Here is a 13465-nt window from a genome sequence, read left to right as displayed (position 1 = left end):
CATCACGGTGGGACTGGCAAACAGTCAGTTTGATTCAACTGTTCAATGCTCTTGATTTCACACCCCACTGCTCCTCTTTGGGAAAGGAGATGTATCCATTTTTTTTCTTTTGATTCCCCCCCACTTCCCCTTTCCATCCCAGTCTTATTCCTGTCTGTCAGGCTCACAGCTCTGCTTTCAGCTCTGTTCCTCCCTTCCTTGCCCGGCCCCATCCCGTGCTGTATCCATCCCATGTGTCAGACCCCATTTCCCTCCTAGTGAGCCATTTGACTCCAGTTGCCTCAGAGACTATTTATTTTAACAGGCATATCCCTCAGTACACTGCACTCATACACCTGCTTATCTCTTCTCCCAGAGATAATTTTTTACATTGTAAATTAAATAGGGGGAGAGAAGTCAAAAGCCAAAGGAATAGATTTCGTTTTCAATGCTCTCAGTGGAAGGCCCTGCAAAGGTGTATTTCACAGCACATATATAATTGAATAGGTGATGAGTGAAACAGCTGGGGCAGTGGAACACAAGTAAAGGTGCTGTAATTTGTTGAGACAGTTTATTGGTATGGCTGGAAATCACGTCCCAGCTCTCCTGCAAAAGCCTTCCTGTAAACCAACATATTTTCTTACCAGTTCATTGGCTCCTGCACACTGCTTTTTGTATTCCATTGTTTCAGAGTAGCAGCAATTGCTCATTGTGCTGGGACGGGCAGCGGCTGGAAGCACAGGCATGTGCAATTTCTTGTTCTTGGTGTGAAAACAAAAGCCTGCAGGGAAATTTCCCTGCCCTCTCCTGGCACTGCCTCCCCGTCAGCAAAGGGCTCCTGAGTCAACTGAGGCTCTTGAGTCAATGAACAGAGAAAACGGGGCTTGTGTTAAGAAATTTTTATTTGTCCTTTGGATCTGTAATGTAAGCACATAAAATTACAAGTGGAAGAAACATCATGCCACAAAATTGCATAGAATTTTTACAAAAATGTGAATTATGCCTCTGAAACAATCATAGATTGAGGAAATGAAAAAATATGTACATGTTAACTGGAATATTTCATTCTACTCTGAAAGCAAATCATCAAGGACTAATCAATCACAGACACTATTAATACAATGTACAAGAGCAACACTGATTTCAAAGAAAGGCAAGCAATGATGTCCCTTTAGTTATCTGTCAGTGAATGTTTAGCTAATACATGAGCATTAATTAACATAATTATGAACATGTTAAGTCTAAAATGTCTGGCCTTCATTAGAATTTTTAAAATTCTGTTTATACTGCCAAAACCAAGCTATTTTCAGTAGTGTAAAGATATCTGAAGTGCACGACCTAGTTTAATATAGAGAGCTCTATTCTATACAGCAGAAAGTCCACAATACAGCATTTCCACACATTCAACACGGAACAAGGCAAATACATAAAAGGCACAAGACTTGCACATCATAAAGACCCTTTTTTCATTATCTTACTCTAGTTCAAGTAATATCAATATTAAATGATATCGGTTTCACTGAAATAGTTTGAACGATGCAAGATGTACAGGATTACACACTACCTTACACCTGCAGAAAGTGGCACTGTACAGATATAAAAAAATGTGAGTACAGGAAATGGTCAAATACAAACGTACTGTAAAATGACTACAGCTGATAGTATATTTAACCCAACCAGTCTATTTATTTCTTATTAAATATAAATAAAAGGTTAATTGGCATTTGCCCGAGTTTCTTCAAAGACTGTGGCGAAGTCCTGGCTCCCCTGAAGTCCATGGGAACGTTGCACTGAGGTTCAGAGGAGCCAGGAGTTTCCCAAAAAGCCTGCACTGTACAACGGTTCTATAATGCAATAGTTTCCGTTTTAGTATGAACACTGCTATCAGTTTATTCTTGTAATAATTTAGACAACACGCCATTTTAACTTTATAAAATGCAGCATTAAATCTCGACTCTACATTTTCAATGAGTGATTAAGATTGATTTCAAAGTGCAAAACTAGGATTAGCAGAGGAGTCACCTTTCCTAGCGTTAAGATGAAAGTCAGATTTTTGAATTTCATATGCACTGATTTCATCATCATAAACCAGAACAGTTTAATTCAAAATATGATCTCCAAACAATGTGCAATTTTTCTTTCTTTCTGTTCTATGTTTAAAAAGGAAACATCAAAATACTGTTTGTTTTCCCAGATTTGAACTTATATATATATACACCATTATTTAACTGAAAACTTAAGATTTATTTGTATTTTATTGCTTAAATTTAAATAAAATAAGTTACTTTAAGTACTAAAATCCTGAGGGAATGGAAGTAAGATAACTTAACTGTTACGATGCGTTAAAATGCCTCCCTATTAATTGATTGCTTTCTCCGATTGCCGATTGCTGTTTAACCCAAGTAAGGCCCTGATCTTGTGAACATGAATGTAAATGTTCTTCCCAGCCCAGCTCCTGAGCCCAGTGGTGCAGGAGAACACAACTCTGCGGGATCAAGTGTCTTGAGGCCAATCTGGGGCTTCTGAGCTGGTTTCTCCCTTGCCCCAAGGCACCTCCACTGGCAGGAGAAGAATCACGCACTGGCTCAGGTACAAATCCCAATCTGTCTGAGGTGTTTCACGATTCCGATTTCTGCTAGGCTATGAATCCAGAGAACAGCATTTCTTTACCTTTTCAAATATCCTGACTTTCATAATGTGTCTCTGTCATCTGATAGAAATTTCCCAGAATGTGCTGTTACTTCTCTCATGCTTATCATACAGTATGCTAACTTTGATTGTTCTTATTTTAACAAGTCAGTTAAACAGATTAATATACATTTTAAAATAACAGTGGTCAGGTGTTTATACTTTGCTTTTAAATTTTAGACCTTAGTAAAACTGCACCTCAGTCTTAAAAATAATGGAAGATTCTGTTAGATTTCAAATACTGTAGTCCTAAACATTTTATAATCCTATCAAATTCAGTAAGCTTAAAATATGATACTTAAAATCAATACTTTTGAGTCTGCAAAATATATATCAAATTTATATTCTAAAACTACTTTGATTTACACCACTAACACCACAAAAAGAATTCTATGATTTCATGATTATTCTATAGCAGTATAACCCAGATGTTAGATCTCAGAAAGATTCTCCCTACTCACGGATCCCTGAAACATTTCATTTGGCCAAGAGACCACATCAACTTCAAATAGAAACATGCTGTGTGTGTATATAGACAGACGTGTGTGCACATATAGCTATATATATACATATACATATACATACATATATATATATATATACAAACATATATGCACTCACATGGTGTAACAAACACAGACAGACACAGACACCGACAATCTCCACGCGGGTTCTTCTCTCTGTTTTCCTCTCGTCCCCACAGTTCCAAGAATTTTCAGCAGCAAATATATGTCTCTCCATGGGATAAACATAATATCAAGACAGCAAGCCACCAGTGCTTGCAGAGCTAAAAAGGATCCAAGGTTTCAGTGCAAATGTAAAAGGATGGTACAGCTGTCAAGGTGCAGTTATAAAGAAGGAAACAAATATGATTAAATACTGTTGTAATATTCTCCAGGATCTCTATTAGTTTGGAGCAGTTTGCTCTGGCACTCCAAAAGGAAATCTGCACACACTTTTCTCTATACAATACACTGGTCTTCATGAAACATTCTTAGCAGTGAAAATGGCCAGAAAATTACCCATTGTAAACTGTCCCCCCCCCCCCCAAAAAAAAAAAAAAAAAAGGAGAAGAAGGAGGTTAACATATTAATTTTCCCATTACAACTGCACTAAGCTTTAGAACAATAATCAGATGAAGAATGAGAATGAAGACCTTTGCAGAATACTTTTTATAAAATGTTCCTTTGGGGAAATGTGCACTTGAATGCAGATTCCTTCTGCCTCCCGAAGCACTCCGGCAGCAGCTCACCCTGGGAGACCGGAGACGGGAAGTTGGGAATGGTGCGCCCCGGTGCACTGATTGTTTCTTGGACAGTTAAAAAGTAGTATCAAACACTTTTTCTTGGTTATCTTCTTCCAATTCCTCCTCACTTTGTGGAGGCTTATGATTTGATTTTCCACTGTCAGATGCCAGGGAAGAGGGGGCAGAACTGTGGTCTCCATCCTCACTGATTTTCCCTTTCATGGCTTCCTGTACGAACTCCAGAATTTCCAAAGGCAGTCTTTTGAATTTGTCTTGATATTCCTGATCAAGTTCCACCTGCAACTACAACAAAAGAGACAAGCTGTCTTCAGGTGTATCTGATGTGACCAATGCTACAGGATGGGGAAAGTACCACACCAGGCAGGAGGGGAATTAACAAGACATTTTTGCACAATTCAAGACCATATTCCCTTCTTTCCCGTATTAGCGTCACACATCCACAGTGCCTATCAATTTCCATGCAGTCATTGCAAAGCTGGAGGAACGTGCAGTCATAAGGCTGGTTTTGGGTACCACCCTTGGGTACCCAAATCCTTCAAATACATGTGGATTTAACTGTAGTGGTGTCCATACTCCCACTGGCTTTGACAAGACCCCATTCAGGTGTAGTATGGATCACGGATAAGCCTTTGAAAGAGCAAGGCCTTCACTGAGCTTCAGGTAGTTAATCACACATTAAACACACGACAAATGTTGCTCTGAGAACAATAAAATAACTTTTGCCAGATTTCTTGGGTTGGAGAAACCATTAGGAAAAAGTCGGTTGTCAAAGGGAGTCAGAGAGGGAGGGAAAACAAGTTAAATTACATTTTGTAGGGCTAGATCACGGAAAGTTACATTATCAGATTAATAGAGAATGTGTCTTGGACATTACTGGGGAAAATGTGTCATATCATCAACAGGATGCAAAAGGCATGCAGAAAGAAATCTGGCTATCAGTCTTCAGGAAGCAGTGGGTCCTTTCCCAGTATTTATTAGTACAGCCTTTGTTTTTAGTGCCCATATTAGGATCTGCATGATCCATTATTTAAAAAACATTAATGTGTATCAAAGTTTCAACTGAAGACAAAGCCAATTTTTTCATTATGACCAATATGAGCACAGCAGGAAGCAAAGGGGTGAGTTCCAAAGCCAGACCCGCTCCATCCGTCCATCCATCCATCCATCCATCCATCCATCCATCCATCCATCCATCCATCTACCCACCTTCTTAAAAAGAGGGAATCAGGTTCTGCTAACTGTAGCTGCAGCAGTTTTGCAATAGTTTCTTAGGCAATTGTGTTTTCAGCTAAATATTTTCTCAGGATTTCCAGGATAAAGGTGCTAGGAACTCTGATCCTTCAGTTCTAGGCCTGAGTCTGTCCTGTGCAGTTTCAGGTCTCCTTCACCCCACTGCAACAGCTCTCAACAGGCAATGTAAATTTTCAGTTGAACATTAGGTCCTATCCTAGTCTTACCATTCTTGACCTGTCCACACAAACCATGTGACTCTACCACTACCCCTCCCTCTGAGCCCTTCCAATCCCATTCCCCATTCTTCTGCCCTGGTTTTCATTCTGCATCTCACTGGCTTTATTTTTGTGAGGCCTCTTCTCCTTTCTCCTGACGTGCAAATCAATGTCCTTAGTTCACCCGGTCTAGTTCTATATTCCTTAATTAGAGAAATTCTTCAGCCTTCCTTCCTTAAGATCTAAGATATGTTCTTTTTCCTTTTGGTTTCCTTGCTAAAGCTCTTTTCCTGCCTTCTTTCTGGCAATTTCCCTGATGTCCTGGCCTCTGTCTTCCACCTCAGATAAAAACCAAGTCTGAGGCACAAATGCTTCCGTTAAAACACACCCTGCCTCTGAAATATATATTTCTATCAACTAGAAATAGATACTTGTCACTGTGGTAGTTAATCATTATCCTAACAACCTTCTTCTTTTCCTGCACCCCTTTATCTTCTGGCTTTATGTCTCCATTTTGCAAACACTTCCACAAGTATAGGCATCATCAGTGGAACAGTGCCATAAGGTGGCTGGTGAAGAAAACTGAAAAATGATCCTCCCTCTCTGCACTGCTATCCACAGCCCCAGGACTCCACTCCTGCTGCCCAGGGAGCTCCTCAGCTCCCGAGAGATCACATCTGCCCTGGCTGGAGTCTCGGCAGCATGACACTCACGTAGGTCACACTGCAAAACCAAAGATTAAATTCTGGGCAAAGGGTCTTCCTTCATGGTGCAATCATGCTTGGGGTTACAGTTCATGGTTAAATACCTGCACTGCGAAAAACACACGAGTGTCCCAGCCAGAGATGAGCTGCTGCATTCCCCCCACCTCATTGTCACACATGGCATTTGTGAATTTTGGGCACCTCAGGTATAGAAGAAGGTGTGTAGTATCATAAGTCAGGGGACAGCCTCCTGGCTCCCATCTTCCTTCAGAACCTCTATTTGCTTAATTAGATTTAAAAGCAAATGAAATATTTGAAATCCCTTAGAAACTGAACATTATCTGAACCCAGTGCAGCCATAAGCATGTTGTTAGATAACAATTGCATCTAATATTCTCCTGAAGTGCCTCCAGTGGCTAATCCCCCTTAAGTCGAGTGCTTAATAGAAATGACATGAATTTGGAGCCACCTCTCTGCCTCCAGAGACAGTCTATATAGATATCTAATCATGAGAAGTTTGAAGTTAGTTGAGAAGGCGCAGACAGCAGACAAGGAGGGTTGATTAAAACTGCATCAGTAAAAATTAGTTTTTCTTTCTGACTCTGAAGGCATTGTCAGTTCTTCCCCTTGCTCAGTGTCTGACAAGCCCCTCAGATCCCATCCATTCTCTGACCCTTGAGCTACCACACAAGGTTAAAGAAACAAGTTGCCTGCTTAAAACCAGCTGGCCTAAAGAAGTCCAGCTGTTTTTCTCTTAAAAGCCTCAGTGTCCTTCTATGTGTTCAGAAACTTTACAGGGACATTACAGTTCATGGCAATGAATGGAAAGATGCCCTCCCAGCAGCAGCAGTAGCCACACACACCTCTCATTTGGCTGGCTGATGGCATGACAAAGTGCCACATTACTGTGTGAGTAAAAACCTCTCTGCTCGACCAAAGTCTTACCAGACTCCACCCAGGGGAGCCTTCCCACTCAGTTTGCTCTTCCCTTGGGATGTTTCCCATCACAAGTCCACCTACCCCAATTTCTCTGCTCTCTAGCTACTAAACAAGGTGACCTACACTTGCTGCTAGGATTTTGGAGTCAGACAAGGGGGGGGGCGGGGGGAAAATGAGACCGATGATTGGATGGGCAGATCATTATCTGGACCATTGTCCTCATTAACATGTAACAACCTTCTTCCTTCTCTTATCTCACTACCTGCCGTTTTACAGATCCTCTGTCCTCTCCTTAAGGCACAACAAAAACAACACAAATGTCACCCCCATGTAGCTTTAGTGTCCCACAGTTGGACACTATTTCTTGTTCAGGTAGATGTCACTCCCATGTACTTTACTGACAGGCAATGAGTTAAAACTTTAAAATTCAGAGACATCATTAGGTGTTGGCAATGGGGTCCTTGGGGACAGGAGATGAATGTATTAGTCCCTTCTGACGGCTGTGGCCAGAAGCTCTTGAATGTGTGCTTCCATCTGTTACCTTTTATTTTTTTTACCCAACAGTGCAAGTTAAAAAATGCCAGGTGATGCGCACCTCAGCTTTACACAAAAACTGCCCTGGACAAACAGCACCACCTGCACCTCGAATCCAACTGACACAGCTCTGAGCTGAGGGACAGGACACGAGGATGGCTTTACAGGTGAGCAGAGCTCATGGCAGCCAGCCAACTGCCCAGCTCATGGGCTCATGTAAATTCAAAGGGCTCTTCAGCATCCTTGGCTGTGACCGCTTTCCAAAAAGGGTCATCAATCAGGGAAAGGCCTTGCAGCCCTTCCTTGGAATGTGGGAGGGACAATGATTATGGTTGCTCAGCTTATAGCAAGGGAAACACACTCAGGAAAGGAAACAGATGGTACTATTAAAACTATTTGCATTCATGTTTGTACCTTGCTGTTATTATCAGAACTCCCAAATGAACAGCATGAACAGCACTAGAAGCAGTGACTGTGATCAATAAAGGATTACAGAAACAGAGGTTGAGGGTTGAGACACTCCTGACCAAGCCCTTGTAGACTCCTGCATGCTTGCAAAGTGATCTAATGAACCCCTGTTTCCACCAAGAGCCAAAAGAGAGCGGTCACGTGGGACAGGCGCTGTGCTGCACAAGTGGCCAGAGGTGGGCACAGCTGGCCACACAGCCCTGCTTCCACCTCACCTCCTGCTGCACTCCAGCAGCCCAAGCGAAAGGGGAACTGGGGGGAAACACACCCAGCCCATGTCTCTTCCTGCAGCCCCTCTGAAGTCCTGAATATAACTGCTGCTCCTTCCCCTGTACCCTGAGAGTGACTAGGCTTTCGGAAGTCCCCGCTGCAAGGGCTTCCCAAAGCATTTCCCCTCTCCTCATCCTGCCTTGGGACACTGCAGGCTTGGCCTGTGACCTCGCAGCATCCTTCTCCCGCTGTCACATCTCCGCTGATGCAAAACCAACCCACCCGCACTGCCATTCATTCCAGATCACACGTGTTCTTAAAATATATCTGCATCTCAAAAATAACACAAGGGTCACTACTTAACAAGCATCTCGAGAATTAATCGTCAGCCAAAAATGTTTTGAGAAAGTTATGTATGAAATACAACAATTACACATTTTGGTGAAAAAAACCCACCAAAACACAGTTTTGTTGAAACAAAAACATTAATTATGGCCATATTTAGTTTGATGAAATTCTTCAACTGGAAAGATTTCATATTACTCCAAATAAGTCACTTTTTAAAGTCTCAGGGTTTTCCATTCCGCTGAGAATTTTTCTCTAAGAGCAGCTTTTTAAGTTTGTGTTTCTGTTTTATCTTCTTTTAAATTTATCTTATTTTGTTTTCCTGATGACTTTATTTCCCTGAATGATGCAGTAAATTATGAATGGAAAATTATTCAAATATCTGGCTCAACAATTTAGGTAAAAATAGACTCCAAGGACTAAATAGTTCAGTATCTCCCACAATCTCTGATATTTCCAACAGTAAACTCTTTATTATTAAGTTTTTTTCACCATTTTTGAGTTAAGATTTCAAATGTGAAACATTTTAAAGTTGTGTTCTTTCTCCTTGAGGCAGAGTGCAGGAAAATATATAAAAAATTACTCTTTTGGTATTTGATTGTTGCATTTACTCACCAGTTGAAATGTGATACTCATTTGTATCCATAATTACTGTGGCACTGCCCACATGCAGGATATTATTTAATACCACATAGACAGTACCTGTTATTTTTGTTTTACTGATGAGAAACTCAACTGCATTTGTTTCTTCTGTGCAATTTCAGCAGAACGTATTTTGACAACAGGCTGTAACTGGCCTCTGCATCATTTGTAATCAAAGGGGGGCTGCAACCTCTCCAGGGAATTTCTGTTTAGCAAAGCTCCCGTTTTCCTTATCATGTGCCATTGGAAATGTTTATTTTGTTAACACCAGCAACACTGATTATTTCAGTGGTCAGTGTTGCCATATTGCAACAGCAACACTGGGCTGGGATTGGGGCCCCTTTCTCACTCCTCCCCTCCTTCTCCAAATCTGCTAAAGCTACAAATACTTATTTTTCTTCCTGCAAATATTTGACCTGTATGGCTTAAGATACTTTTAAATAGAGGATCTGGGGCTTTTAAGCCTGCATCAGACAACAAATATGCATAATGTCAGTGACCTCAATTTAGCTTCCAAAATAGCACATAGAGAACTCCCAGATTAAGGGTACAGAGAGCAAGAAGGCTGCTGTTCCTCTGCTTTTCATTTTCAGAGCTTACTCAATTAGAAAGCCATTCTGGAGGGATACAGCATCAAAAGACATATGAGTAGCAAGAACTGTTAAAAGCAGATGGAGGCTCAGTAACAGGGAGAGTGAAATTGAGGAACAGAGCTCAGGGATCAAGTGATTTATAGACAGCAATTTTTGTTTAATTTGAAACAGTAGGAACTTCTTATTAAGGACCATGTTACTCCCTCCACTAAGCAGATTTCTGCTGGGAAGGCAAAGGAGTAACCACTACTCAGATGTCCTCATGCCTCAAGGCCACAGTCCCTCTGCAGCACTCGGCTGGAGACCTCTCTGTCCCCTCAGAATGGCCCTAAGGCAGCAGCTGGGAACTGCAGGTTCTTGGGGAGCTGTTTGCCCAGGCTTGGGAAATGAGTTAACTCTGCATGTGCAGAGAGCACCTAAAGGCTCCTTTTTTCTCCCAGTGACATCCCAGGGAAGTGCACAAAGGGACATGCCAACCATATTCACATTTGGGCTTAATACAATTTAAGGACAACACTGCTAACCCTGAGATGAAACTATTCAGGTAGATGAGGTTTTCTCTTAGAAGATGTGGGAGTCTGGAATCATCAAGGGAAGCCTAAGGGCACTTGGTATCTGAGGTGGCACAGGTAAACAACAGCAGGAAATGTCTTCATGCTGACTGGAAAGCTCCTGTTGGTGCATCCTGTCCTCAGACAAGGACATCTCTGCATTTTCAAACAATGGTTAGTTTCCAGACCATGAGAGACATCAGGCACACCAATTCCCAGACCCCTTCTCTGCCTCCCTACTTGAAGGTGATGCTCCCCTAGTCCTTCACACAAGGTCATCAGGCTGACCTTCCCACCCCACAAAGTCTCCATGCTGCTTCCCTCAGACCAGGGCTGCTGGCTCAGCTCCACTTTTGACTGCTCCACTATGGCCCCTCTGCCTCCCCATGCAAACAGGCTGCACAGACCAGACTCTCTCCTTGGCAAAAATCACCAGCAGTCACCTGAAGCACATCAGAAGCCATGGAGTGGGTAACACATGCTGTGTTATGTGCCCTTGTACAGACACTGCCCCTCCCACTGCCTCCCTTATCTGCCATGTTTCAGTGCCTCTTCCTGCTGAAGCAAAGGTGATGTGTTCTGCCTCCCTGAAGGTACAAGTCCTCAAATAAATGAGTCCCTCTAATATCTGCTGTGTCAAGGCACTAGACTGTAACCTTGGGGCCTCCATCAATCTGTGTCTCTGCCTTTATTAACTGCAACCTCCATTAAACCAATAGAAGCTGGGCTCCTGGGTTTTAATGTTTATCAGGCAACTCATATCCACCTTCTGTGTAGTATACCAACATTTGCTCCAATAACTGATTAAAAATAAATGTCTGGGTGGTGAGATTGCCCATCAGTGCTGCCCAGGTTATACACATATTTAACACATGTACACCTGTACAATAGGTCTGCTGAGACCTTCTGGGTTAGAGAAAGTTCTTACAGCAAAAGCCTAAACTGGTGATCTTTTCCTACTGGCAATTGTATTATTAGCAGAAATTTCAGATCTCTTTCATTTTCTTTAAGTACATTATTTAAAGAAATAGCTTGTACTGTGGGAGGATTTTCTTCACAGTAACTCGTTTCCTGTTTCTTAAAAGGCCGGCAGTTTATTCTCATACAAAGCCCTGCTCTGTGCCTCTGTAAGCTGCATACTTGGAATTACTCCTCTTTCTGATGATTATTTCATGTAACACTTTGCTTTTGTGGATAAAATGCTTTCTTAAGCTGTCAAGTGGCTCTTAGACAACTCCATAAAAGCATGACCTATGCACCTCATGATGCATATGAATAAAAATAATTTGAGCTAGAATGAACAGGAAAAAAATCCCCTTTATATGGGCATTTTAAGGGTAGATTCTGAGATTCTGTTCTTTTTCATCATCACTAGAGTAAGCTATCTTCACTGTAAGCAAAGGAGAATCTGCTCAGTTTCAATGCAGTAAATCCAGAGAAACTCCCCTGAAGTCTCATCTATCAGCAGATACTGCCCTTAGTTTATTGGGGTGGATCCAGGGTAAATAACTCAAGTGACAGAGCTCAAAAAGAGCTTAAAAACTCTCCCTGAAAGCTGGTCCTTTTTTAAAGTTTTGTCCATATTTTGGATACTGCAAAACAAATAACAAAAATATAAGTGCAGCCATTACCTTCTAATAAATGATGTTTTTCCACTTCCAGGCTCCAAGGCAGCCTGTAAACAGTATAGGCCTTCCAAGAGTAGCAATATTGTAATCCTCATCTCAAGAGGTCATGACAGTCCCTTGGAAACTCATTTTAAATGACATCTTGAGGTTACAACAGCAACAATATATTCCAGAAATATTCCAAACCCCAGGCGGACCTAGCAGAGAATGCGGGACTCAGCAGCAGCACGGCTGCAGAGCAGCATGTCCCCAGCAGGCCATGGAATCTGCAGGGCACTTAATATTTACTGTGTTTTGCCTGAGAGTGGTGTTGTCCCACAAAGTGAGAGATTCTGGCAACTTTTGAAAGAGGGGAGACAAGAAAAGAAAGTTTCAGGTGCTTAAGGCCTCCTGTGTGAAGGCTCAGGAGCTGCTGGAGTTCAGATCTGGAAAAAAGGTGGTGGAATCCACAGCACAGCTTTTGGATTCTCACCTGAATTGAACTCTGGATTCAGTTTAACAAAGCACTTTCCATTCTCTTACATCCACATTGCTAATAGGTAGTTACAGTGTTGCCTGTGTCTGCCTCTTGGAAGGACATCTCTAACAGGCCCCATCAGTGTCACAGAAAATTCCCTCTGAGAGCAGATATTTTTTTTCTCTTCCAATATAACAATGAAAAGGAAATAAATAATCTCTGTCTCTCTCCATGGGCATCACTGTTCTCCTCAAAGCAAAACGAACAGCTCACCCTTTGATTAAGTCTGGCACCTCCTTTCACTGCCATACCCTGCTCTGCCCCAACTCTCCAGCCTGCTTTGAGGAATAAGAGCTCCAAACACACACTGAGGGCTGTGCATCTCGAGACAGCGCCTTTCTTAGATACACACTCACTGAAACTTCCATGTCCCTGACAATTGTCAGGGAGCTGGATGGAGGTTTGGAAACAAGCTATCATTACCTAAGAAATATCACACTGATAAATCCTCTGCTGCACTTTGAAGTTTACCTTGCTCTGGCTGTAGTTCTCCATGCCAGAGAGCCTCTGCAAGAGGGAGCCCCACTGAAAAGTCTGCTTGGAAAAGTACTTAGCAGTCAGTCCTTCTCCTAATATCTTGTTAAAAACGAATGTTTCTGGACTGGAAAGCATGCACACTCTGAATAAAGATCAAAGCCTTCAAAGTTTCTTTGAAAACCTTTCCAAATAGTTCCAGTTCTATAATTCCTTGTAATAGTGAAGACTATTCCAAAATATTTCCTAACTCATCAACAACATGAATGTGGCTTCCTCTTTACTATTAGCAGAGACTTTTGCATTGACTCTCCCCAAATAATAAGCCAATTTAGTGACAGATGCATTATTTTTGAACATAACAGGCTATGATAAAAAATCCGTTCAGAACCTGGCAGAAGTTTAACAGTGGAAACAGAGACACTATCCCTCCTCTCCCATCTTCCAGAAAGGATGGCTCAGTATTTTGGCCTTTGTA

The 13465-nt window shown here is 41.8% G+C and overlaps 1 protein-coding gene across 4 annotated transcripts in view; it reads right to left on the bottom strand.

Moving 5' to 3' along the window:
* Positions 1–863: 863 nt before the first annotated feature.
* The window catches only part of PLCB1 (phospholipase C beta 1), a 340329-nt gene continuing 327727 nt past the window's right edge, over positions 864–13465 (bottom strand). For 2 of the 4 annotated variants that reach the window (XM_002199189.7, XM_012572343.5), the window contains one exon: positions 864–4216. In XM_002199189.7, the coding sequence (XP_002199225.2) occupies positions 3986–4216 (231 nt within the window). In that variant the 3' untranslated portion in view covers positions 864–3985. The remainder of the gene's footprint in view (positions 4217–13465) is intronic. The other 2 variants (XM_012572342.5, XM_012572344.5) reach the window with 2 other exon arrangements.

Source organism: Taeniopygia guttata, chromosome 3 (genome assembly GCF_048771995.1).
Source record: "Taeniopygia guttata chromosome 3, bTaeGut7.mat, whole genome shotgun sequence".
Classification (NCBI taxonomy): Eukaryota; Metazoa; Chordata; class Aves; order Passeriformes; family Estrildidae; genus Taeniopygia; species Taeniopygia guttata.
Note: the sequence above shows the minus strand (reverse complement) of the source record. Positions and strands in the feature narration are given on the sequence as shown.